This window comes from Ornithorhynchus anatinus, chromosome 2 (genome assembly GCF_004115215.2).
Source record: "Ornithorhynchus anatinus isolate Pmale09 chromosome 2, mOrnAna1.pri.v4, whole genome shotgun sequence".
NCBI classification, from domain to species: domain Eukaryota; kingdom Metazoa; phylum Chordata; class Mammalia; order Monotremata; family Ornithorhynchidae; genus Ornithorhynchus; species Ornithorhynchus anatinus.
This window is the reverse complement of record NC_041729.1, coordinates 88,646,450-88,672,999: the sequence shown is the minus strand read 5'-3', so window position 1 is coordinate 88,672,999 and position 26,550 is coordinate 88,646,450. Positions and strand designations below refer to the sequence as shown.

Below are 26,550 nucleotides of genomic sequence, written 5' to 3'. Positions count from 1 at the left end.
AGCTGACAAGTAGTGAAGCCAGAATTAGAACCCACGACCTCTGAATCCCATGTCTGTACTCTTTTCCACTGAGCCATGCTGCCCATGCTGGAATCAGATCCATGAGTATCCAAGACTATGTTGCATTTTTTTTCTTGGGCAAGCCTTACAAGAGTTGAAATTCCTGCAGTAGTTACAAGATCGTCAGGGTGTTTGTGCTCAAAATTTGAAATGTTTTTGCTATTTCTAAGATGTTATTGAGGACCTAAAATTGTGATAGGGAAAGCGGCTTCGGTGGTTTAAACACCGATAATGACAGCAGTGCTCAGAGAAACTATAAAAAAGTGTTTTGCTGATGAATTTAGAGAAACAACGTCTTCATATCAAGTCAGAACAAGGTTCTAGAATGGAAAGGAAGGAAAGGCCTGTATTCTGCTGGGGAGAGGAGAATCAGCTAGGAAAGGTAATAGGATAAGAGAGAAAAGGTAAGGGAAAATTAGCCAAATGAAAAGCTAGGCTTCTAAAAATATTTTGATGAAGCTGAAGACATTTTGTCCATTGCAATACAGTGGGGAACACTATGCCGCAACTACTGACCACTTGATTCTCGAAGATGTTGAAAGTTCACTCAAAAGTACAAATAGCCAAGAATTACCTCCCTCCCCCCTAACCCCCCCCCATCCCCAAGAGAGCTGCGGGTGGAGATAAGCAGGAAGAATCTTTCTACTGTCTATGAAGAGGACCAGAAATAGAGAATGGTTTTCCAATTTAAAGATGTTTTCTAAGACACCAGGAACTAAATATTTGTGTGTATACACACACACACACACACACACGTGTATATACACCACATACACCCATAAACATTTATTTCTCAGTCTCCTAGATGTTTTGACTGTGACGTACACATATATACACATATGTCATGAGGGAACCATATATATGTGGGTGTATATATGTCACAGGGAAAGCATCTTGGAAGGAAAATGGAAAAATAAGGAAGCATCCATGGGGCTTAAAAATGTCTCATATCATACAGGAGAGCCATATAAGAGAGAGAGCACTTAATGAGAAGGTTTCACTTTGCTTCATCTAGCCCTTCTCAGAGGTCTAGCTACTCCTGTGGTTGCAGGATTTCAGTTTTGAGAATAGGAGCCGCTAGCTGCAGCCTGACTTTTCCCAGATTAGCCACAAGGCCTAGTAGAAAAGAACAGCCCTGGGATTCAGGGGTTTTGGGTTCTAATCCCAGCTCTACCACTTGGCTGTTGGGTGACCTTGAGTGACTCACTTCACTTCTCTGTGCGTATTTCTTCATCTGACAAATGGGTATTAAATACCTATTTCCCCACTTAAACTGTAAGCTCCTTGTAGGCAAGGATCATGTCTACCAAATCTACTGTTCTGTACTCTCCCATGCATTTAGTACAGTGCTCTGCACACAGTAAGCACTCAAATACCACTGACTGATTACTTAGATTCTCAGCCCCATTTGGGACAGGAACTGTGTCCAACCTCTTTATCCTGTATCAATCCCAGTGTTTAGAACAGTGGTTGGCACACAGTAAGCCCTTAACAAATTGCACGCTGACCTTTAACCCACATCTTACCTCTGGCCTGGAATGCCCTCCCTCCTCATATCAGACAGATAATTGCTCTCCCCCACTTCAAAGTCTCATTGAAGACACATCTCTTCCAAGAAGCCTTCTCTGACTACGCCCTCCTCTCCTCTTCTCCCACTCCCTTCTGTGTCGCCCTGACTCGCTCCTTTCATTCATCCTCCCTCCCATCGTCACAGCACATATGTATATATCTGTAATTTATTTATGTGAATTAATGTCTGTCTCCCCCTCTAGACCGTGAGCTCATTGTGGGCAGAGAATATGTCTGTTGCTGTATTGTACTCTCCCAAGTGCTTAGTACAGTGGTTTGCTCACAGTAAGTACTTAATATATACATTTGAATGAATTAATGAATTATGATTATTATTATTGTTCACCCATCTACCACTCCTGCAGGCAGGACTTGTGACATTCTAAAATGAATGGGCCATTATTTTCCATGCCTGGTAGAGCTTCCTGGAAAAATGGGACTATGAAAGAAAGTGCAGGTTTCCGTAGAAGGGGTTCTTGGCAACCAAAGATGCATCGTACACAGCTGCGGCTATACACAGGTTGGCAGGGAGAGCTCAGACCCCATGACCTACAAGAGAGTGGGGTGAGTGAACTATTTACTGCAGGTCCCTCCCTCTGGATCAATCTTTCTTTTTTCCTCCTCCAATGAACTCCTGGTCATTTAACCTCAATCAAACCATGGCCTTAGTGTCCGCAAAGAGGATGAGTCCTAGCCTTAAGTCCAGATCCAGATACTGGCCCCTGGGCCTCATGTGACACTGTGGGCATTGGAACATATTGACATCCTAAGCAACGTTTGCAGAGTACCTTCCGATTCCACCTACACCTCCACGAGAGGGGGCAGGGAGTCCCGAAAATCTCTCCCCACCTTTCCTCCTGAGTCTTTGCATTCCTCTCCCATGTCCTTCTGAAAACAGACGCCATTTCCAAGCTGGGGAATTTGGTTGTAGGAGTCAAGAAAGAGGAGGCTAGGTGCCAAAAATAAAGATATTAGACATGAAAGTATCCGGTACCACATCTGTATTGGGCAGGAGATAGACTGATGAAAACCAGAATGTCTGGTAAAAAACCAGATGAATCAAATCTGGGAGACCCAAAGGATAAATGAAGCTTTCAAGGTTTCTAACTTCCACCCAGAGAGTAAACTGGCTTCCCTACCTCCCTCTCTTCAGAAAACTATGTGGCTTTAACTCTACATAGTTGCACTGGGGGAAAAAAAGGCTGTACACCCATGAATATTCCCACTAGTTTATAAGAGTTTTGTCCCATGTGCACCACATGCATGGAATTACGTGCAAGGGACAATCCAGTTGAGAACTTAATAAAGAAATGCTGCAGCTGAAGAACAAGCAAAGCCACTCTCTGTCACCATAGCAAGCATCTGAAGATCCCAGATCATTTTGAAGCTCTTAACTTCCTTTTTGAATAGCCATTTCACATTCTGGTCTCAGTGGAAGTGCAAACTCATGAAAACATATGGAGAGCAAACCCATTTAAATACAATGCTGACACTGCACATAGGCATTGAGATTGGAACAAACTGAAAATTAAGTTGCTAGCCTCTGCTCAGAGAAGCATCCTAACAAGTTGAGGCCACTCTGTACCCTTCTCTGTGATGCCCAATCACTGAGCAGACAAACCTATGTTTAGAAACGAAAGGGATGAAATAGTATATGTCAGCAGGTACTGTAAACATATAGTTTTATGAAAAAAAGTATTCAGCGTTATTTAAGGAAATACTATATTGACCTGAATTTCCCACATACCATTTATTTTTAGAAATGGTGGTTATTGGTTGGGGAATCCATGAAATCAAGAGTTTCTTTCTGACAGCTCACCTAATAAGAGCTTTTTGTTCTAGCCCCTGTGGTGGAATGGCTAGGTGTCCCTGCCAAAAAACTGTGATACGTTAGCCTGAAAGAGTTTTTCCATGGGGTTCCCAAATGATGAACCGTCCTGCCCTTCTTTGCTCATTCCTAAAATCCAACAGAGCCCAACAATCAACAATTACAAAATATCAAAACACTGTACATATATTCCCAATTTAAATTAGGTCCAGCTCATTTTCATGTCCTGGTGTCAAAATTCATTCATTCATTCATTCATTCAATAGTATTTATTGAGCGCTTACTATGTGCAGAGCACTGTACTAAGCGCTTGGAATGTACAAATCGGTAACAGATAGAGACAGTCCCTGCCCTTTGCAGTCTAATCGGGGGAGAAATACATAGTTGAGAAAAGAGGGCAGAATTACCAAAGTTTATAAATAACATGATCTTCTGTTAACTCTTCCTGAGAGATTTCAAGAATCTATGATCAATTGCCTAGGGCTATTTCTTAGCCAGAACATGCTCAAATAATATATTTACCTTTTTTCTGCTTTGAGACCATTAATCACGGTCTTGGCGACAAGCTGCAATAGCACGCTGACATTTCACGAAAGACTATTGTCCACAATCATCTGCAAACTTTCAGTCCAAGAAGAAAAAGTGATATTTAAGGTTGTTCCATGAAGACCATAGTTGGAATAAGGAGACTACACTATGGATATGCCCCCACGGAATAAGAGTAGAAATAAATGAGATCACACAGGCAAACAAATGATGTAAGCTGAAGATCAGCAAAGATGGTTGTCTGGGAGGTCTACTAGGTGAAAAGACCTTGCACGTTAAATGGTGAACATTCTATTGTTAGGTCTGAGGTTCTAAGAGAAAGTTTTGTTATGGCTGTGCATCTATAATATTAGGCTAACAGAAGAAAAAAAACCCTATCAGACACCGCTGAGATTTTTGTGAAATTTTAAGATGCACTTCCTGCAGCCTCCTTCCCTGCTTCTGTCCATTTCCCTTCTTGTTGATGGTGTCATGCCTTCCCCCGCAACCTTCCCGCCACCAGGTTTCCATCTGTGGGGTGAACACAATTTTGCCCCCACACTTTTGGGCTGGTCCCCAGCCTTGCTCATGCTCAATCTGTGACTTGGCAGGAATTTCCAAACACAGCTGAAAAAGCCATAAAGTTGGCTCTGACCCACTAGCTCAAAGTCTGCCTGTCAATCCCAACTCCTGTTCCGCTACCCCCCCCATCAAAATCCCCACCCCCTTTTCACTCCCGAACCAATGGAAGTTGGCAGCCACATCCCTTGCTTCTGTCTATCTGGGTCTCTTTGCTGTTCCTTGGCCGCGTGGAAATCTTCCAGTTCACTTTCGAGAAGCTCAGGGCTGGCCCTATTGCAAATTAGGCTGGACACAACCCTGGAAAACATTACCGTAAGGAGCCATCCAACCCCGACCCAAAAACAAGACACAAACTCTTCAATCTAATTGAAACATTTGGTCGTTTCACATTTTCCTTTGGAATTCTGGCCAGAAGGAGTGTTCGGGAACTGAAATGAAAGCGACCCCACCAAAACTCACAACTGTTATATGTCTGATCCACTGCTCAAACCTTTCTCCCCACATGAGACTCTACATCTTCTCCATCCCAGCCCCTTCTCTCTCCCCGTTAACCTCCTCCCATCTTCAAAGCCCTCCTAAAAAGCCCTCTCCTCCAAGAGACTTTCCCTGACTTTCCCCATCTTCCAATCAATCTGTGTGCAGAGCACTGTACTAAGTGCTCGGACAAGTATAATACAAAAGGGGTGCTGGATGCAATCCCTGCCCAAAGTAGGTTCTAACTTCACAGCATCATTAAAATCCACCCTTCCCTCTCCACCCAAACTGCTATCATGTTAATACAGCCGCTTATCCTATCCCGCTTCCATTACTGTATCAGCCTCCTCACTGACCTTCCAGTCTCTTGTCTCTCCCCACTCCTGTCCATACTTCATTCTGCTGACCCTATCATTTTTCAATAAAAACTTTCAGGACATGTTTCCCCATTCCTCAAGAAACTCCAGGGGCTGAACTCTGCATCAAGCAAAAAACTCCTCACCAAAAAACTCAATCACTTTGCCCCCTTCTACCTCACCTGGCTACCCTCCTACTACAACCCAGTCCACACGCTTCACTCCTCTAATGCTAACCTTCTCACTGTGCCTCAATCCCATCTATCTCACTGCCGACCCCTTGCCCAAAATCCTGCCTCTGGCCTGCAACTTCCTCTCTCCTTAAATCCAACAGACAATGACTCTCCCCTGCTTCAAAACCTTATTGAAGGCACATTTCTCCAAGAAGGATGCACTGACTAAGCCCTCCTTTCCTCTTCTCCCACTCCCTTCTGCATCACCCTTACTCCCTTGATTCATCCCATCACCCTGCCCCACAGCACCTATGTACATATCTGTAATTTATCTATTTATATTAACATCTGTCTCCCTCTCTAGACTGTAAGCTCGTTCTGGGCAAGTGGTGCATCTGCTCATTGTTGTATTGTACTCTCCCCAGCACACAATTCAGTAGGCTCTGCACCAGTAAGTGCTCAATAAATGCAACTGAATGAATGAAAAGAGCTCGGGAACATCAGCAGCCACCTTAGCACCGTGGATATAACTACCTATTCATTCTGGTTTCATTTATTGGCTATCTCTTGCTTTTATTTTTTGCACCTGTGCTCTTACTCTTTCACCTAATGTATGTACGTTTGGAAGTTGGAAGCAGCATGGTCTAATACCGGCTCTGCCACTTGTCTGCTCTGTCACCTTGGACAAGTTTCAAGCAGGTTCCTTCCCCCATCTTACACCCTGACCTAGGCCGCTGGCTCACCCAGGGATCGTTTTTTTTTTTTTTACATCTTATTTGAAACGCCGATGCCCGTAGCACTTCCACCGCACACTGTGCTTGCTGCCACCAGCCACGGGCTGGGAACGGGGAAGGGAAAGGAACTGTCGAGAGTAGCACTGTGTGGTAATGACAAGAAAATGTTCCCAAGGTCCTCGCTGGAACCCAGCCAAAGGTCAGACCCTGGGTCCCGGCCCCACCTTCTTGCCCCAAACTATAGTGAGCTAGCGTCTGTGTCCCGGCTATCTCCCACTCGGACTGCTCTCAGGCCAGCTGTGACTTTCTCTCCCACCCACAACTCAGGCTCCACGGTCAAGTTGTGGTCAGGCTACTGCAAGCTGCTTCCAGTCACTGGGTCTCCCAGGATCTCCGGCCTTTAGGACAGAGGTATCAACATCCCCATGCCCCTCTTGTCACTCGCACTCCCCGGGGAGCCTCTCTTCCTTCTACTGTGAATGGCTTTGGGCTTGTCTTCTCAGGGTAGGAGCTGCATCTGGTTTCCATGGTAACGGGGCCAGCTGCTCTGCTACAGGCAGAGATGTCAGAGAACAACGGAGGGAGCCATAGGCAGGGAGATGGGGAGAAGGTCTGAACTGGCCAGAGAGCAGCCCAAAAGGGCAGCAGCTGGAACAGACTGAGTTGGCAAGTAGCTGCCAAGGGGGGCAAGGAACCGGGGCTAGGACCCAGGCATCTGGCTACCTGGAGGATTGCAATCACATAATAATGATTATGGTATTTGTTAAGTGTTTACTATGTGCCGCAAACTGTACTAAGCACTGGGGTGGATACAAGCAAATCAGGTTACATCCCCTGTAACAACAAACTGCTTGGACAGGGAAGAGCAGGAAGGGAGGAGAGGCTGAGGAGAGAACTGACTTACCTGCAGCAATTGAAGTGCAAACTACAACAACAAAATCCTCAGGTGCACTGGTGAGAGCAGGGGACTGTGGAGACAGAGAAGGAGGGAACCACATTTGGGATGTGGTGGGGGGAAGGGTTAAGAAACTTGGTAGGAACCAGGGAGGGGACTGGGTGAGGGGGGTGGGAAGGATTTACGACCTAATTCTTACCGACTATAAATCTATGGGAAAACAAACTCCAAGGTACAGCCACATTTTTGAGGAACATAACCCAGTCACACAATGCCTGCACTTAAAATGTTGGAAGCCGTTTCAGATTTTTAGGATTTCCAAAATCTTCCAAACGCTTAGAATAGTAGGCCCTCCACACAGTAGGCACTCAGTAAGTATAAATTGCTGGCAATGAAACAATTTACTTCAGCAATCTCACCTTTTTACATTCCTTTCAGGGACCAACCCCCTGCATTTTAGCAATGAATCTGAAATAATTTCAAATCAAGAACAAAAAGGAGAAGCAGCAGTGAGGAAGTGAGGTTGGGCCTAACTGGTCAAACCCCAGATTTCGGTCTGTGTGGGGCTCTGCTCAGCATCCCTTGAGATGCCTCTGCTATAAATACTTGTGCAAAGAGGAAACGGTCATTTCAGCAACTGGGAATTGCACAAAAATCCATTTGAATTCCGATCCTAATCCTCTGATTTCAAAAGTCTGGGATATAAATGTCTCCAAAGCCTTAGTTTGAGACAGCATTTCTTAAAATGGGTCGTGCCTATTTTTTGGATCAAATCAACCCTCTACGAAGTAATACTGTCAGCAAACCGAATACTTCTAGGAAGGAATCTGTGGAATTCAGGTTGGGTCATGATGAATTCCCTTCAGTTCCAGATCTTTACAAAGACCTAAACAGTTCAACTTTCAGTGTATTTCTTAGTCTAAGATGGGAGCTCGCCCATTTTGGGAATTTGTCAAGTAGAGAAACACAAAAGTACAGTTTTACTTAGGTGCTACTATAAAGTTTTAGAACCACCTTTCCTTTGGGGCCCAAAGTTTTTCACATGAAGTTCTCTTTGCTGCTTTTAACATCTGACTTGACTATTTGGTTGCTAGTACTAGCATGTTGCAAGACTGATGGAGCAACTATGCTTTCTTCTTATTGGCAACAAACCTAACAAATTTTTTTTTAAAAATTGCTACTGTTAAATAGAAGCAGTTCCCAGAAATGTTGGTATTATAGAAAACAAATGGGTTCTCCCTGAGATACTTGGAAGTTTGCTCAACTAATTGGTACCGCTTAGATAAGTAAACAGTGTAATCTGGGGAACCGGCTGTGGGCAGAAACATCTGAGTGAACAAACATGGAGGAGAACATAATTCGTTTTTATTCAAGGAGAAAACATTAGATATTTAGGTATTCAAGAGTGAATGAGGACCCCAAGATAGGCAAGAGCTTCCATCACGACTATTTTAAGTAAATGAGCGAGCTACCAGTTTCATTTTTGCAGACAAATTTATTCGTCTTTGGGGTCAGGAAGAAATATCTGATAGAAGAAAGAACACAGGCACTAGTTAGACATTATTATTATGGTATTTTGTTAAGCACTTACTATGTGTCAAGCACTGTTCTAAGTGCCTTGATAGATTTAAGTTAATCAGGTCAGGCACAATTCCTGTCCCATATGGAGGTCAAAGTCTAAGGTGGAGAGAGGAGAGGTATTTTTATATTCAATTTACAGTTGAGGAACTGAGGTACAGAGAAACCACGTGACTTGCCCAAGGTCACACAACAAGCAACTGGCAAAGCTGGGATTAGAACCCAGGCCTGACTCCCAGGCCCACACTTTCCACTAGGCTGACCTACTCCTGCAATTCAACTCTGAGACTTAATAATTCAATTATCTGCCTAAATAAGAGGTAAGCCACTTCCAGAATTTTTAAGATGAAGTCAACAGCAGCTTTGAGTCTAGTATATATAGCCACCTGGCTTCAATGTTTCAGGTCATCTGACTGGGAACTATTAGGGTACTGATTTCTTCACTCTCAAGAGTCAAAACCTGAGCTAACAGCCATTTCTGCTACAAAATTGGGGGGTCAGGGGTGGGGGAAGAGGAAGAGGGAAAGGAGGAGGGCAGAGTAAAAGTCTGTCAACAATGTTCAAACTTCTCAACAATCTTTATGGTGCCTCAGAATTTAATCCTCCTTACTGTCCAAACGGAAATGTGAGACCGTGAAAGAAAGGAGTCCAGGCTAGAAGCAGGAAACACCAGGACTATTACATATTATTTACTTTTCAAACAAGACTGCATCTGTCACAAGTTCACTTCCAACTTGAAAGTTGACTTGCAGGTGTCAGACAGCAATACAATGAGTTTAAACTCCTTACTCCGGCTTCAGAATTCCCGGAGTCACATCTCAACCCGGAGAACGGCACTTCCTCTCCTTACTTCTAGAGACTTATTCAGTTCTGAACCTCCTTAAAGGTTTGGATCCAGACCAGAGCAGCTCCAAGAGAGCCAAAGTATGGCAGGAGAAACTACGGCTTGGCTGTACTTGGGGTGAAAACAAGGCCATGGATCTCTTCAGGAGAAGCAGCATGTCTTAGGAGTCAGAGGACCTGGGTTCTAATTCCAGTTCAGCCACTTGTCTGCCGTGTGTCCTTGGACAAGCTTCTAAACTTCTCTGTGCCTCAGTTACCTCATCTGTAAACGGGGATTAAGACTGTGAGCCCCAAGTGGGATGACCTGATTACCTTGCATCTACCCCTGCGCTTAGAAAAATGCTTAGCACATAGTAAGCACTTAAGTACCATTATTATTATTACTTTGCCAATGCTGGCCTACTAGACACCTGGTAGCATATTAGCAGGCTCCTGGACCTACTGCTTTTCACCCCAAATGATCTCATTTCTGTGCTATCAGCTTCCACGCAGAGGTATGGAACATAAACAAAGCAGAATGGAAAACTGATTGCACTCAGGCTTGGCATGCTCACAAGTTTCACATATGGACAATGACGAGAAGAGTGGGAATAAGTGTCAAATATGTGCATAAAAATTCTTATATGCTTCTTGGGCTTCCCTAACCTCACTAACCCTATGACTGGCTGCTTTGATCAAAGAACCGGCCTGACAGAAAGAACACAGGCCTTGGAGTTAGAGCACCTGGGTTCAAATTCTGGTTCTGCCCCAACACCTGCTATGTGGCCTTGGGCAAGTCACCTAACTTGCCTCAGTTTCCTTATCTGCAACATGGGGAACTTGTTCTCACCTCTACGAACTCCAAGAGGAATGGGACTGTGTCCAATTTCTCTCTTCTACCTATCCCAGCACTAAGTACAGTCACTTGGCACATAAGTGCTTAACAGATACCACTAAAAAAAACCCTCTCTAAGTCATCTCAAACTCCAATTCTGACTTATCCAATAACTAATTCATCTATTTATATTAAAATGTTTATAAACATTGGCATAGTCCAAAATTTCCATTTTTAGCATCTTCAATTAACTTAGGCTGTTCAAATTGAAAATTCAAAAACCGATTAACCTGTTTAGTGTAGCCACTTTTGCAGCATCAATCCAAGACTGCAATAGGATGGTGAAACTTAACATTTGATACTTGTGGGTCACAAAATGGGTGGTGATTGTGCCAACAATTTGATGCTCTGCTGATGAAACACTGTTGAGAGAATGACAGTGGTAATCTTGTAGAAAGCATAATAATGACTGCAGTGCTCTTGCACTGACAAACAGTCCTCATTTTTTCAGACTTTGGAAACAAACAATTTAAACCTGCAAGACTACATGAGTCATTCTCATAAACACAATAGATGTAATCCTTAATTGGCTACCCCATTTGTTTTACTTAATGATTAAGTGAATTTTCTATACCAGCATATTTACAAGTAAAAAAAGGAGTTAAAGAATGATTTAGGTCAAGAATAAAGCTCTGAGAAATTCCCCCCAATACAGACCATCTCTTTCTGATTTAAAAGAGGCCAGGTGCCCTTTATGTTGGCACTCTCGCGACGCTTGGCAAAAATTCCAATCCAAGTGGGCAGGTGATGACTCAGGTGCAAGCTACAACACCGCCTTCCTCCAATTTCCCAGTGCCTTTCCAAGCAACTTGTACCCTGATCCAGCACTGTAAGCACTTCATTCATTCAGTCATATTTATTGAGTGCTTACTGTGGTGCAGAGCACTGTACTAACCACTTGGGAGAGTACAATATAACAGCAAACCAACATATTCCCTGCCCACAATGAGCTTACAGTCTATATTTGCACCATGATGGCTTAGAATGGGGATTTTGTTTTAAAACCAAACACATTGACACACCAATTTTTTTTTTTCATTCTATCCTATATTGTCAACATCAAACTCTATGCCGGCATGCCTAGGAAATTGGTGGGACACTATAAGCTCCTTGAGGGCACGAGCAGGGCTCCTAATTCCATTGTTCTCTCACACAATAAGCACTGGATAAACCATAAGCACTCCAACAATACCATCGGTTGATCGATTACTGATGGACTATGTTGGAAATGCCAAGGCAACAAACTGAACGACTACATCTATGGACTCAAGTCAACTAGACCAACTGTCTTCCCAAACAGGCTCGCTGAAATCCAGGAGCACATACCTGGTGTGTACATGATAAATCTGCTCCAAGCTTACTGGGAAGGTCTAGAAATGCTCCCACCTAAGCAAGCCCTGGGCACGGCTCTGACTTGGATGTTCAGATTTTTAACACGGCCTTCTTGTTACAAGTCCAGAACCCAACTCTCACTTCTGTTCACTTTCAGATCAGGTAATGACTCCCTACTCCAATCCATTTCCACAGACATGGGAGGAATTTCTGTCCACGTCACAATGGCCTAGTCCCTTGAGCTGCTGATAGATAATTTGGGGTTATTTCCAAATTGCATGGCAGCCAGCAGAGTAGGACTTAAATAAAGCTTTCCACCCAGCTCAGGGCCAGATTTTTATTTTTATTCTGGGGGTTGTGCCCTCAATTAGGGCAATGAATGCACCAATGCACACTTCTGCATCCTTGAACTTTCCAGCCTGATCTCTGCTCTGATCTCTCGCCAGCCCAATCCCCATTCTCCCCTCCTCACATCGCACCCTACTTTCCCCCTCTCAGGCCTCCTTTGCTTCCCACTGGTTTCAAGCCATCATTTACAATCCCACTACTTTCTGGTTGCACTCCCGGCCTTTCTCATCTCAAGTCTTCAACAAGTTCCTGAGAATTTCCAAACTGTAAATTCGTTATGGGCAGGGAATACATCTGTTTATTGTTGTATTGTACTCTCCCAAGCACTTAGTACAGTGCTCTGCACACAGTAAGCCCTCAATAAATCTGATTAACTTGGGACACAAAAACTGGTTCTTTCAGACCTATTAGCTCTTTGAAACTCATTCGTCACACCAAGGCCCGATCTCAATTCCCTTCAACAGCCCGGCCTCCTATTTAAGGACCCCTTACACCTAAACTGTGAGTCCCAGCTGGGACAGGGATTGTGTTTAAGCTGGCTGTCTTGTATTTACCCCGGCACTTATACAGTGCTTAACAAATACTACACTTGTTACTACTATAAATCCCCTCAAATGGGTAGCTACATGGGTTGAAATAATCAATAGTAATTGAGCTCCTGCTGTATGTATTGCTTACTATATTAACCACTTAGGAAAGTACAGTAGGGTGAGGAGACACAATTCTGGCACTCTAGGAGCTAATCATCTAGTGGGGGCACAGACACCAGAAAATAGGCCATAGGCAGCAGCATTCCCCCTTCTCCCCGCAACTCCTGTTTATATATGTGCATATTTATAATTCTATTTATTTATATTAATGATGCGTATATATCTATAATTCTATTTATCTATATTGATGCCATTGATGCCTGTTTATTTGTTTTGATGCCTGTATCCCCCCTCTAGACCGTGAGCCCATTATGAGCAGGGATTGTCTCTCTTTTGCTGAATTGTACTTTCCAAGCGCTTAGTATAGTGCTCTGCACACAGTAAACGCTTAATAAGTATGATTGAATGAATGAATGAAATGAAAAGCTGGCACCTAATTCACCCATCCGTACTCCCTTGACTGCAACACTTTCTCCGCTTTGTCAGGGGCTTTCAACAGTACGAGAATGGACAAGGAACCTGCCTTGACACCACACAGTGGTTCAGGAAGTCAAGTTCCCTGGCATTTAAAGACGGACAGGAGAGGAGTAAGCGGAGACTGAGCAAGCAGCCAAAGGGCTGGCACTCTAGAGCTAGGGGAAAACAAGACCACTACCCAATACTGGGTGGGTCGAGGGTGCCTATTCCTGCTCAATTTCCCCACGCTGTAGTGGCTGTCAGATAAACTGAAAACCTTGCAGAGGAACACCAGGGAACGGGAGCCTTAGCAAAGAATAGCGTACCTAGCAATCACTGTGGATTCATTCTGCTGTACCCTCCCCAAAACTGAAGACCTGCCCAAATGCAGAGCCTAAGCAAAAGCCCATTTTTTGTTTGCCTCTACTTGACCATGAACAATTGTCTGCATGAGCTGGCAGCAGAGGCTTGGTTAATCCAGTTCAAGAATAAGGTATACTCGGAGTTCAAAGTTTACTTACTGTGAAGAGTTAAAAAAAAAAACTACATCCACATGTTTTTATGGTATTTGTTAAGTGATCTATGTCCCAGGTACTATCTTAAGCTCTAGGGTAGATAAAAGCTAATCAGTTTGGACATACTTCCTGTCCCACATAGGGCTCACAGTCTTGTGTAAGAGACAGAACACAGACCTGGGAGTCAGAGGTCGTGGGTTCTAATCCTAGCTCCACCATTTGTCTGTTGGGTGACCTTGGGCAAGTCACTTCACTGGGCCTCGGTTACCTCATCTATAAAATGGGCACTGAGACTGTGAACCCCACATGAGACAGGGACTGTGTCCAACCTTATTTGCTTGTATCCACCCCAGCGCTTAATACAGTGCCTGGCACATAGTAAGCTCTTAACGAAAACCATTATTATTATCATTATTAATTCCCATTTTACAGATGAGGTAACTGAGGCACAGATAAGTTAAGCAACTTGCCCAAGATGAGTAGTGGAGCCGGCATTAGAACCCAGGTCCTCCTGACTCCCAGGCCCATGCTCTATCCACTAGGCCATGCTGCTGCATCTGGGGTAACAAGTCTGAATAAGAGACTGTATAAATGTCCAAATCCTCCTGTTTGAGTTTCAGCATCTCCAAATGCTTGGGAAACTTTTTTGAATGACGGAATATGTTAAACCATGAAATCAATTCATTGCCGCAACTAATTTTACAGGCACAGCCTATGATACAACCCGATTACCTTCCTTGCAAGTGTGGTTGTAGCTGAATGGGCTGTACTGTGGGATATGTTTTGTTATAGACTTATAAGAAGAACCAGCTTGCATGAAGGCTGGGCAAGTTGATAGACTGTGAATTCCTTCCCTTCCTGCCCCCTTCCCAGATCCTAATGACTTTCCTGCCCCCACATCATACAGCAGCGGATAAAGAGTAAGCCAGGGAGTCAGAAGGTCATGGATTCTAATCCCAGCTCTGCCACTCGTCTGATGTGTGACCTTGGGCAAGTCACTTCACTTCTCCAGGCCTCAGTTAGCTCATCTGTAAAATGGAGATTGAGACTGCGAGCCCCACGTGGGACAGGGACTGTGTCCAACTCGATTTGCTTATATCCACCCCGGGGCTTAATACAATGCCTAACACCTAGACAGCGCTTACCAAATACATCATTATTACCCTCAATTTGCTCCCTGCCAGTTTCCCCAGTACCCCTGACCTCCTGCTCCAGTAATGTTTTTCTTTGTTTGAATTTTAATCACAGCAACAGTTATTGTGGACACACCTGCCACCAATCCCTACCATGCCTTCCCCTTCCCGTCTTGTAGCCCCGACACTCTGCCCCAAAGCCGCTGGAACGGGGACAGGGACGAACAAGGGCAGGATAGAGAGATGACACGGTACCCTCTCAAACTGACACTGCACCCCTCCCCCCCAGCCCCTTGTATCATCCCAGTCCATCCCTATTCCCAGTAATATGACATTGGCTGGGGCCGGGAGGTGGGGCTAAGAAATGAGAGGGGTTAAAGCGGAGTGGGCAGAGACCATGCCCGCAACGAGAGCTGTTAATGTTCAAAGAGAAAAAATCCTGGAACGTGGCAGGGTAGTGGGAGTTCTGGATCTAAGGAGTCGGGGAGTAGGGAATCAAGTTCAGGGTGAGGGGTGGGCAAGCAGGAAAACCACTGGAAATGAAGGAGAAGGGAAAGGAGCCCAGCGAGGAGAGGGACAGAATCGACTGATCCCTATGACTGGACTTGATGTAGGACTAGGGTGCATTTGTGTCCCGGTAAATCGCGACTAGTCATGACATTTCATCGGGGAGCGTGTATCATAAGATGGTCGGTCAGGACATATCTTTTTAAACTCCCTTACAACAGAACCGTTTTTGCACACCTTCCCTTTTCAGAAAAAACCATTAGAATTCAAACAATGGCAAAAGACGAGGTATTTTCTAACCCTCCTTCTTAAAGGACATTTATCTGAAAGCTGGCAAGACACATCATAGCAAGAAACTTGACCTTTCTCTTAATCACAATAAAAATTTTAACTTTTTTTGGTCTGACATATGTGCTTTATAAACCAAAGATTATTTGTGAGACTGCTGATTGCCCCAAGAGTCTAACGCTTTCAGGAGAATGTTAAGAACACATCAAATGGCAGGTGCAGAAGACCAAGTATACTGCAGTTATTTCTGCTGCACGGTCCTTATACATTAGGCTCTAGTGTCTTTGGCCAAAATCAAGCTCAGAGGGGAAAGGGAATCAAACACCTTTATCAGCTGGAGTCATTCCACAAAAAAAAAGATACAAGGAAAGAAGACCGGTGCATGCTGTTGTTCTAAAACCGGGGCTGGCGATATACCTAGCTTTAATATATTTAAAGATTTTCAGAAAACTAGCTCCTTTTTGAGAAAGGGATGGAAAGCTGCTTTCAGCTATTTTTGACAGCATCTTCAAAGGATAGTCATATTACCAGAGTACAGTGGTACAGAGAGTAGGAGGCAAATACCATCTGCTGTCAACAGAGTCAAGATGAATATCTTCATCTGTGTTTCTTTTCAACGCTACCTTAGATTCCTAATTGGACAACTTGGATCCTCTCTGACTTTGTATCCATTTTTGGACTTGTGGATTTGTATCTTCTTTGCCTTAAAGAACAAATCCAAACTGGCAAATGCTACATCCTGGAACGTACAGGATTACTCTTTGCCGATTTAGAGGAGTCAAGAAAGCATTTTCATGTCCTTGGCAGAAACCAACATTTTGAGAGAGGTCGGGATTGGCTGAGCACCTCAGCATTAAAGTGTCCAAACCTAGAGGTAGAGTGAAGCTTCCTGGCAGCCAGTTTAATGTGTTTAATCCTGTCCAATTGGCTGAGATTTGTAGCTTTATTTCCGGGTTTGGTTCTCAGCCACATGGCTTTCGGTGCCTACTGAGCCCTGGGAGGCTAACACCTTATGCTCTCTCTGTTTGTTTCCTGGTCTGACTGAGGTGGTGGCAACCAGGAGCCTGTGGGAAAGATTTCAGCAGAGCGGCGGGGCACATCAATGCCAGTTTTGCCACCTGTGCAGAAGGGAAGGAAAGAGAGGAGCAGGGACCTCCAAAGAATAGGGTTAGGGTCCCGAGAAGAAACAGGTCTCAGGGAACCTGTGCAGTTCAATTGGGGAAGAGCCTTGCTTGGGCCAGCTGCCTGCCTCCCAGGGCCTGAGGAGAGGCCAGTTTGGAGACAAATCAGGAGCTGCTGACCTGGCCTTGCTCCCGGGACAAACCAGGGAGCCAAGTTTCCCCTGCAGCTTGGCAAATGGTTCCTGCCCCGATCGAGCTTTCTGCACCTTAATCCTGCTGCATTTCCCAAAATGGATTCACAGGTCCAGAGCGAGACAGAGTCATAATAACAATAATGGTGGTATTTGTTAAGCCCTTACTATGTGCAAAGCACTGTTCTAAGCGCTGGGGGGATAGAAGGTAATCAGGTTGTCCCACGTGGGGCTCACGGTTTTCATCCCCCTTTTACAGATGAGGTAACTGAGGCACGGAGAAGTGAAGTGACTTGCCCATGGTCACACAGCTGGCAAGAAGCAGAGCCGGGATTAGAACCCATGACCTCTGACTCCCAAGCCCGGGCTCTTTCCAATGAGCCACACTGTTCCTCTTAGAGTAATAACAGTAGTACTAGAAGTAGTTATGGAGCACCCACTGGGGGCAGAGCACTGTGCTAAGAGCAAAACAGGAAAGCGACCCATTCCCTCCCCCCAAGGAGCTTGCACTGTAAATGGGGGAGACCGACATAAAAATACTTAGAAATAGAGCAAAGAAAGTCATTCAATAGCATAGCTATAAGAACCTCAGTACCGTATTTTGCCAGTGGGTTTGTAGAACTTGGGGTGCGGGGAACCAATCAGGGAAGATGTGGTGGAGGAGGGGAGGGGTGTTAGAAGGGCACTGAATGTGGAGAGCACTGTGATCTGTTGGATCTGGGAAATGGGGGGAGGGAGGGAGTTCCAGGCAAAGGGAACGGTATGGGAGAGGACATGAAGGAGAGACAGGTGAGAGCAAGGTAGAGTCAGAAGTATGGCTTGAGAGACGGGAAGAGTCCCTGCTGGAGATTAGCCTGTGACTGAGCTGGGGATTCACAGAGAAAGAAAGGGAGAGCTGTACAGAGGAAAAAGAGAGATGAAGAGACCGAAAGAATGATTATTCTTATTATGTTGGTATTTGTTAAGCGCTTACTATGTGCAGAGCACTGTTCTAAGCTCTGGGGGAGATACAGGGTAATCAGGTCATCCCACATGAGGCTCACAGTTAATCCCCATTTTACTGATGAGGTAACCGAGGCACAGAGAAGTTAAGTGACTTGTCCACAGTCACACAGCTGACAAGTGGCGGAGCCGGGAGTCGAACCCATGACCTCTGACTCCGAAGCCCAGGCTCTTTCCACTGAGCCACGCTGCTTCCCCTATGCGAGAGAGAATAGAGAATGCGAGAGAGAGATCAAAAGAGAGGAGGCACATGGATTGGTAGGTAAGGGGCAGAGAAAAAATAGAACTGATCCACTAGGGATGGTTCAAAGTGGGGTGGTGGGGACCCAAAACATCTCCCAGCCTCTATGGTAAAGGTTTTCAGAACTTAAGATCCATTCTCAACCAGAAGTAGTGATCTGGGACCTACACCTCTCATTCTTCTAATAGACACTTGTTGTATTATGGAATATTGCTTCCTTCCTGGATGATTCACATTTAGTGGTAGTGCTTCTTCAGCGAACTACCATAAAGATCATGCTTGTTTAATAATAATGTTAGTATTTGTTAAGCGCTTACTATGTGCAGAGCACTGTTCTAAGTGCCGGGGTAGATACAGGGTAATCAGGTTGTCCCACGTGAGGCTCACAGTTAATCCCCATTTTATAGTCTAATAGATTTATTTCGTGTTGGAGATGTTGTAAGGATAGGCTGTTTTAGCTCAGGAGAATAATAATAATAACAATGTTGGTATTTGTTAAGCGCTTACTATGTGCAGAGCACTGTTCTAAGCGCTGGGTTAGATACAGGGTAATCAGGTTGTCCCACGTGAGGCTCACAGTTAATCCCCATTTTACAGATGAGGTCACTGAGGCACAGAGAAGCTAAGTGACTTGCCCACAGTCACACAGCTGACAAGTGGCAGAGCTGGGAGTCAAACCCATGACCTCTGACTCCGAAGCCCAGGCTCTTTCCACTGAGCCACGCTGCTTCCCCAAAGAAACAGCCCCATGTACAGATACCATTATACCAAGTTAAATTTGTATCAACATGTACAAGAGATGCTGTGGACATGGCTTCCCTTGACTTCTCAAAAAGGAAACTATCATAACATAATTGGTTTAATTGTTCTGAGGTTTTATCCTTTATTGTTAAATTATGGTAAGCTATAAACGACAGTATACATAGTCAAAAAAAATTCAACAAAAGTAGCCCAGTAGACACAAAAAGTAGATTTTACTGCTCAGCAGGTCCAGGAAAGAAACTTACTCATACGTTAGTTGTGGTTGGCACATGAAACCTACTAATGGGTCAGCCCCACCACTGGGGTTTTTGAAACGTTGATTATTTTTTCCCCCAGGTTCCCTATTACGTGCTTGTAATAGACTCGTTTTCCCAGAATTTTCCACAGTACACCTTTCTCAAGCCATGAAATGCCCAGTGACATCATATTTCATTAGTATTCCTACTGAATACTAAATAAAAATGACATCATGACATTGCACTGATGGAGACATCTCTAATTTATTTTAATATCTGTCCCCCTCTAGACCGTGAGCACCTTGTAGGCAGGGAACAGGTCTACCAACTCTTACATGGTAGTGCTTGGAACAGCATTATGGCTCAATAAGTATGACTGATTGATGGCATTTACTGCATTTTAGGAATGTTTTCTTAAAGTAAATTTCGATTAAAAAAACCCAAGCATTGAGAGTTTCAACATAAATGTTAAGGAAATTAATAATAATAATGTTGGCATTTGTTCAGCGCTTACTATGTGCCGAGCACCGTTCTAAGCGCTGGGGTAGACACAGGGGAATCAGGTTGTGCCACGTGGGGCTCACAGTCTTCATCCCCATTTTACAAATGAGGTAACTGAGGCACCGAGTAGTGAAGTGACTGAAATTAATGAAGAAAGACCTGCAAATGATGAGGGAGTAATGTTGGGGGAAAGGGCACTATCCCATACCATAGTGTTTGTTCTGAAGAAGTGAGAGAGGACTTCTAACTGCAAAGAAAATCGAGTGGAAGCTCACAAAAACAAACCGAAAATAGGTGACGGGATTTAAATGCCACACTCTACAATTCAAGAAAGCTTTTGAAAAACTCACTCTGCATCAAAACTACATGAGAAATGGCAACTCGAATCAATTTTGGTCCTGTTGAAGGTCTGTATATCTGAATCAAAGGCCATCCAAAACATTTAAAGAAGAAATAAGATTTTACAAGTACATGGGAGAAATATTTTATGGTTTCTTCATTGTAAGGGCCCTAATTCCCTCAAAGGAATCCTTTCCCCTCACATGGTACTAACAACACTCTCCCTTCTCAAACTGATGAACCCTACACCTTCTCTATATTGTTTTAAGAATCATAGCGATCAGCATTAGGTTAAAAACGAGTTCCAGAGTGAGAAAGGCAAAAGCAATTGCTACTAACAGGCTGCTTATAAACTGTTGCTGTTTAAATGCATGTCTGCTCTTCCATAAGCTGACAGAGAAAGAGAGAGAAAGGAAAGTGTGCACACACGCCTGAGGGCTGTGTTTGGCCTTAGATAGAGTGTAAACATTAAGGACAGCCTTGTCAGAAGACTGTGTTCTTCCAATTACCCTAAGGGCTGAAGGTTGCTTCCAGGGTACAAAAGAGAGGGGGGAGAGGGGAGGCAAGAAGAGAAAATGAAAAGCCACCCGTGAAATAACATGAAATAGTGTAATGCTGATTTCTTGTACAGCAGAACTTTGGAGATCCTCGTTATTACCTTATAAATTATACAAACAGCATAACTAATGCTCTTTTCTTTCAAAGGTTGCTTTTATGTAATTACAAAAATTAGCCACCCAAATAGATAAGCATGTGTTCAGGGCACATGTGTCCAGTTATACACACCAACCTTTAACAAATGCCAGAGTCAGAGGGTCCTGGATTCCCTAACGTTAAGTTCTTTTTTTTTCTTTTCTTAAAACTTTTGGGACTTAGCAGTGGCTCAGGTCCAGTACTGACATAAACATCCTCAGGTGTTCTTAATAAGGACCAGGAGGTGAAATAGTATCTGGCCAGAAAACAAGAAGTGAATCTCTAAACATTTAAGTAAGCAGATCTAATAGGACCTGGCAACTTAGATCGTTATAACCTATAGGTCAACCTATAGGCAGGGCAATATACCACTCCGAATCTCCCAAAAAAGGTCGGAATTTTCTCCAAAGGCTTTGGAGGCAACGTTTCACGAAACGGTTCCTACCGCCTTAGTTACTTGTTCTACGATGGCTAATTGCTTACACCTCACCTTTTTCAATTCAGAAGCAGGTGCCAGAGTAGATACTTCTAAGAAATCACTTTTCCGTTTGATGTGTTCACAACCTGTTCAGTATTACCTATGTATGGCTCTAGGCTAACCATTTTCAGCACTCAGGATGCCCTCTCCTGTTTTAAACGGTGACCACTTACGATTATAAAAATTTCCAAAAAGTAAACGTAAAAAGTAAACCTTTTAACACCGCGGGTATTTCTCCTTCCCCACCAATTGGGCAGGTTTTATCTAGTTAAATGCAATGCAGTGCTTCTGCCAAAACTTTAAGGACTCCATGAGTGAGACTCCTGCAGCATATCAATTAAAGCGAATATCCCGCAGTACATCAATTAAAGAGTATTAAGGTAAAACGAGTTTGGGAAGAAATCCTGTACAGACGCTCACAGATGCATACAAACTGGGGATGGTTACAAAGTCCACCCCGACTTCACCCCTGGCTTAAATGCACTTTGAGAACGCAAAATCGGCGAATGATCCCAAAATAAGATTAGGGGGTGAGTGTGGGAGGGACCAAAGATCCCAAAATAAGATTGGGGTGGGGGGGGGGGAAGCTTGTCATGAAAGCAGAGAATTCCTGCATATGGAGCAACAGGCCAAAACCTTTCACCTCCAATTAGGAGAGCTGGTTGGAAAGACTTAATGTAGGCAGGGAGAGAAGAGGGGAAGCAAGAGAGCAACTCTGATTAATCGGGGAGGTGGAGAAGGAGTTGGCGACTGTGAACACCTCCCCCCCCCCCCCCCAAAGTCTCTCGAACCCCTAATCCCGGGTGTCTTCCTCGTTCGGCAGTGGGTGCAGCTGCCCACCGAAACTGTCAAAAGTCGTGCACCGGGGGCGAGGAAGAGTTAAGGAGACTGGGAGCCCGTTGTTGGCAGGGATTGTCTCTATCTGTTGCCGAGTTGTACATTCTAAGCGCTTAGTACAATGCTCTGCACACAGTAAGCGCTCAGTAAATACGACTGAATGAATATCGTACTCTCCCGAGCGCCTAGTACAGAGCTTCGCACAAAGTAAGCGCTTTATTGGGAAGCAGCATGGCAAAGTGTACAGAGCCCCGGCCTTGGAGTCGGGAAGGTCATGAGCTCTAATCCCAGCTCCGCCACCTGTCTGCTGGGTGACCTTGGGCAAATCACTTTACTGGACCTCAGTTCCCTCATTCATTCATTCATTCAATAGTATTTATTGAGCGCTTACTATGTGCAGAGCACGGTACTATCTGTAAAATGTGAATTGAATTTGTGAGCCACAAGTGGGACAGGGACTGCATGCAACCCAATTTGCTTGTTTCTACCCCAGTGTTTAATAGAATGCCTGGCACATAGTGGTTAACAAATGCCATTATTATTATTAATTCTTATTGATAAATAAGACTGAGTGAATGAATGAATGGCCGAGGGGGCCTGAGGCAGAGGGGCCCGGAGAGAAGGAAGCGTTTGGCAGGTACCCAAGGGAAGGGAGCGAGGGGATGACAGAATAATAATAATAATAATAATAATAATAATAATGTTAATAATTACGGTATTTGTTAAGTGCTTACTATGTGGCAGGCACTGTTCTAAGTGCTGGGGTGGATACGAAATAATCAGGTTGGGCATAGTCCCTGTCCCATATAGGGATCACACTCTTAATTCCCATTTTCCTGATGAGAGAGCTGAGGCACAGAGAAGTAAAGTGACTTACCCAAGGTCCCACAGTGGGCTGGCGGCAGGGCAGGGATGAGACCCCAGGACCCTTGGATGCCCAGACTGGGAGCCCCAAGCGGGACAGGGCCCGAGTCCAACCCGGTGAGCTTGTATAACTATAATAACAACAATAATGGTATTTGTTAAACACCTACTATGTGCCAAGCACTATTCTGTACACTGGGAGTAGATACAAGGTAATGAGGTTGTCCTACGTGGGGCTCACAGTCTTCATCCCCTTTTACAGATGAGGAAAATGAGGCCCAAAGAACCCACGACCTCTGACTCCCAAGTCTGGGCTCTTTCCCCTAAGCCACGCTGCTTCTCTTGTATAATTATGATGGCATCTGTTCAGCGCTTACTACGTGCAAAGGACTGTTCTAAGCGCTGGAGGGAATACAAGGTGATCAGGTTGTCTCGCATGGGGTTCACAGTCTTCCTCCCCATTTTACACTTGAAACTGAGGCCCAGAGCAAAGTGACTCGCCCCAAGTCACACAGGGGACTAGTGGCGGAGGCGGGAGGAGAACCCACGACCCCTGACTCCCCAGCCCTGGCTCTTTCCCCTAAGCCGCACTGCTTCTCCTGTATAATAATGATGGCATCTGTTCAGCGCTCACTACGTGCCAAGCACCGTTCTACATGCTGGGGGTAGCAGAAGGTGATCAGGTTGTCCCACGTGGGGCTCAGTCTTCCTCTCCATTTTACACCTGAGGAAACTGAGGCCCAGAGCGAAGTGACTCGCCCCGAGTCACTCAGGGGACTAGTGGCAGAGGTGGGGGGAGAACCCACGACCCCGTCCCCTAAGCCACGCTGCTTCTCCTCTATGATAACGATGGCATCTGTTCAGCGCTCACTACGTGCCAAGCACCGTTCTACACGCTGGGGGTAGCAGGAGGTGATCAGGTTGTCCCACGTGGGGCTCACAGACTTCATCCCCATTTTACACTTGAGGAAACTGAGGCCCAGAGTGAAGTGACTCGCCCCGAGTCACTCAGGGGACTAGTGGCAGAAGCGGGGGGAGAACCCACGACCCCTGTCCCCTAAGCCACGCTGCTTCTCCTCTGTGATAACGATGGCATCTGTTCAGCGCTCACTACGTGCCAAGCACCGTTCTACAGGCTGGGGGTAGCAGGAGGTGATGAGGTGGTCCCATGTGGGGCTCACAGTCTTCCTCCCCATTTTACACTTGAGGAAACTGAGGCCCAGAGAACCCACGACCCCTGTCCCCTAAGCCACGCTGCTTCTCCTCTGTGATAACGATGGCATCTGTTCAGCGCTCACTCCGTGCCAAGCACCGTTCTACAGGCTGGGGGTAGCAGGAGGTGATCAGGTTGTCCCACGTGGGGCTCACAGACTTCATCCCCAATCGACAGAGGAGGAAACTGAGGCCCAGAGCAAAGTGACTCGCCCCGAGTCACTCAGGGGACTAGTGGCAGAGGCGGGGGGACAACCCACGACTCCTGTCCCCTAAGCCACGCTGCTTCTCCTCTGTGACAACGATGGCATCTGTTCAGCGCTCACTACGTGCCAAGCACCGTTCTACAGGCTGGGGGTAGCAGGAGGTGATGAGGTGGTCCCATGTGGGGCTCACAGTCTTCCTCCCCATTTTACACTTGAGGAAACTGAGGCCCAGAGAACCCACGACCCCTGTCCCCTAAGCCACGCTGCTTCTCCTCTGTGACAACGATGGCATCTGTTCAGCGCTCACTCCGTGCCAAGCACCGTTCTACAGGCTGGGGGTAGCAGGAGGTGATGAGGTGGTCCCACGTGGGGCTCACAGACTTCATCCCCAAGCGACAGAGGAGGAAACTGAGGCCCGGAGCGAAGGGACTCGGCCCGAGTGACCCAGGGGACCGGTGGCGGATCGGGGACCCCCCAGGCCGGCCTCTTGCCACCGAGGCGGGCCGCCTGTCCCCCCACAGCGCTCAGGGGAGCGTGTTGGGCGCCGTCAGGCCCATCCCGGGGTCCGCGGGGCCCGGCGGGCTTGGAGGAGGGTGCCCACCTGCGTTGTAGAAGCGGTCCAGCACGGCGGTCTCTCCGAAGTCCAGCTTTCCGAAGTGCAGGGTGTCCAGGCGGGCGCCCAGCCCGTCGCAGGCCTCCCGCAGGCTCTGCAGGGCCTCGCCCTCGGCTGCCAGCAGCTGCCCCTGCCCGGTTTCGTTGACCACGTAGACCACCGTGGTCCTCCGGCCCAGCCCCTGGCCCTGGCCCTTCCCCTGGCCCTGCTCCTGGCACTGACTCTGCCCCTGGCACTTCCCCTGGCACTGCCCCTGGCCCTGCTCCTGGCACTGACTCTGCCCCTGGCACTTCCCCTGGCACTGCCCCTGCCCCTGCTCCTGGCACTGACTCTGCCCCTGCTCCTGGTACTGACTCTGCCCCTGCCCCTGGCACTGGCCCTGGCACTTCCCCTGCCCCTGCTCCTGGCACTGGCCCTGGCACTGACTCTGCCCCTGCTCCTGGCACTGGCCCTGGCACTTCCCCTGCCCCTGCTCCTGGCACTGGCCCTGGCACTGCCCCCGACCCCTGCCGGGCGGGCCGGTCCCGGGGCAGCCCGTGGCCTCGTCGTTCCAGAAGGCTCCCGGGGGCGGCGGGCCGTGCCCCTGCCCCTGCCCCTGCCCCTGCCCCTGCCCGTGGTGGGGGCCGAAGGCTGGCACGGGGAAGGCGATGCCCTCTCCGGGGGCGGCGGCGGCGGCGGCGCTCATGTCCGCGGGCGAGAGGGTGTCGTTGTGGGGGTGTCCGGGGTCCGGGCTGCTCCTGACCCCCCTGGCCGAGGCTCCGGTGCCCTGGGCGCCCCGACGCCTCCTGTCCGATGCCAACCCGGCCGCCCGGCCCGCCGCCGTGGCCGCCTGGCACGCCCGCCGAGGGCTGCGCGGAGGCGGGGGCCCGCTGGCTGGACGGCTGTCTCCGGGGGGGAGTGTGTGTGTGTGTGTGTGCTGTGTGTGTGTGCTGTGTGTGTGTGCTGTGTGTGTGTGTGTGTGTCAGCGGGGTCCGGAGCGGCGGTCCCGGGAAGGGCCGGGGGGCATGGCGCTGCTGGCCGGTGCGGCCTGGCCTGGCCCGGGCGGGATGGCACAGCCGCCGGCCGCTGCAGGACCCGCCTCCTCGCTCCACCGAGCCTCCGCTTCCTCCTCCTCCTCCTCCTCCTCTTCTTCTTTCTCCTCCTCCTCTCCCCTTCCTCCTCCTCCTACTCTTCTTTTCTCCTCCTCCTCCTCTCCCCTGCCTCCTCCTCCTCTACCTTTCCCCTTCCCCCTCCTCGTTTCCCCTTCCCCCTCCTCCTCTCCCCTTCCTCCTCTTCTTCCCCCTCCTCCTCTCCCCTTCCCCTCTTCCTCTCCCCTTCCCCCTCCTCGTTTCCCCTTCGCCCTCCTCCTTTCCCCTTCCCCCTCTTCCTCTCCCCTTCCCCCTCCTCCTCTCCCCTTCCCCCTCCTCCTCTCCCCTTCCCCCTCCTCCTCTCCCCTTCCTCCTCTTCTTCCCTTCCTCCTCCTCTTCTTCTTCCTCCTCCTCTCCCCTTCCCCCTCCTCCTCTCCCCTTCCCCTTCCTCCTCTACCTTTCCCCTT

At 46.9% G+C, this 26,550-nt stretch overlaps 1 protein-coding gene across 1 annotated transcript in view; it reads right to left on the bottom strand.

The window, feature by feature from the left end:
- The window catches only part of MAP3K5 (mitogen-activated protein kinase kinase kinase 5), a 208,609-nt gene extending 182,529 nt beyond the window's left edge, over positions 1–26,080 (bottom strand). The window contains exon 1 of the mRNA XM_029083415.2: positions 25,005–26,080. Within this exon, the coding sequence (XP_028939248.1) occupies positions 25,005–25,701 (697 nt within the window). The 5' untranslated portion in view covers positions 25,702–26,080. The remainder of the gene's footprint in view (positions 1–25,004) is intronic.
- Positions 26,081–26,550: the final 470 nt, after the last annotated feature.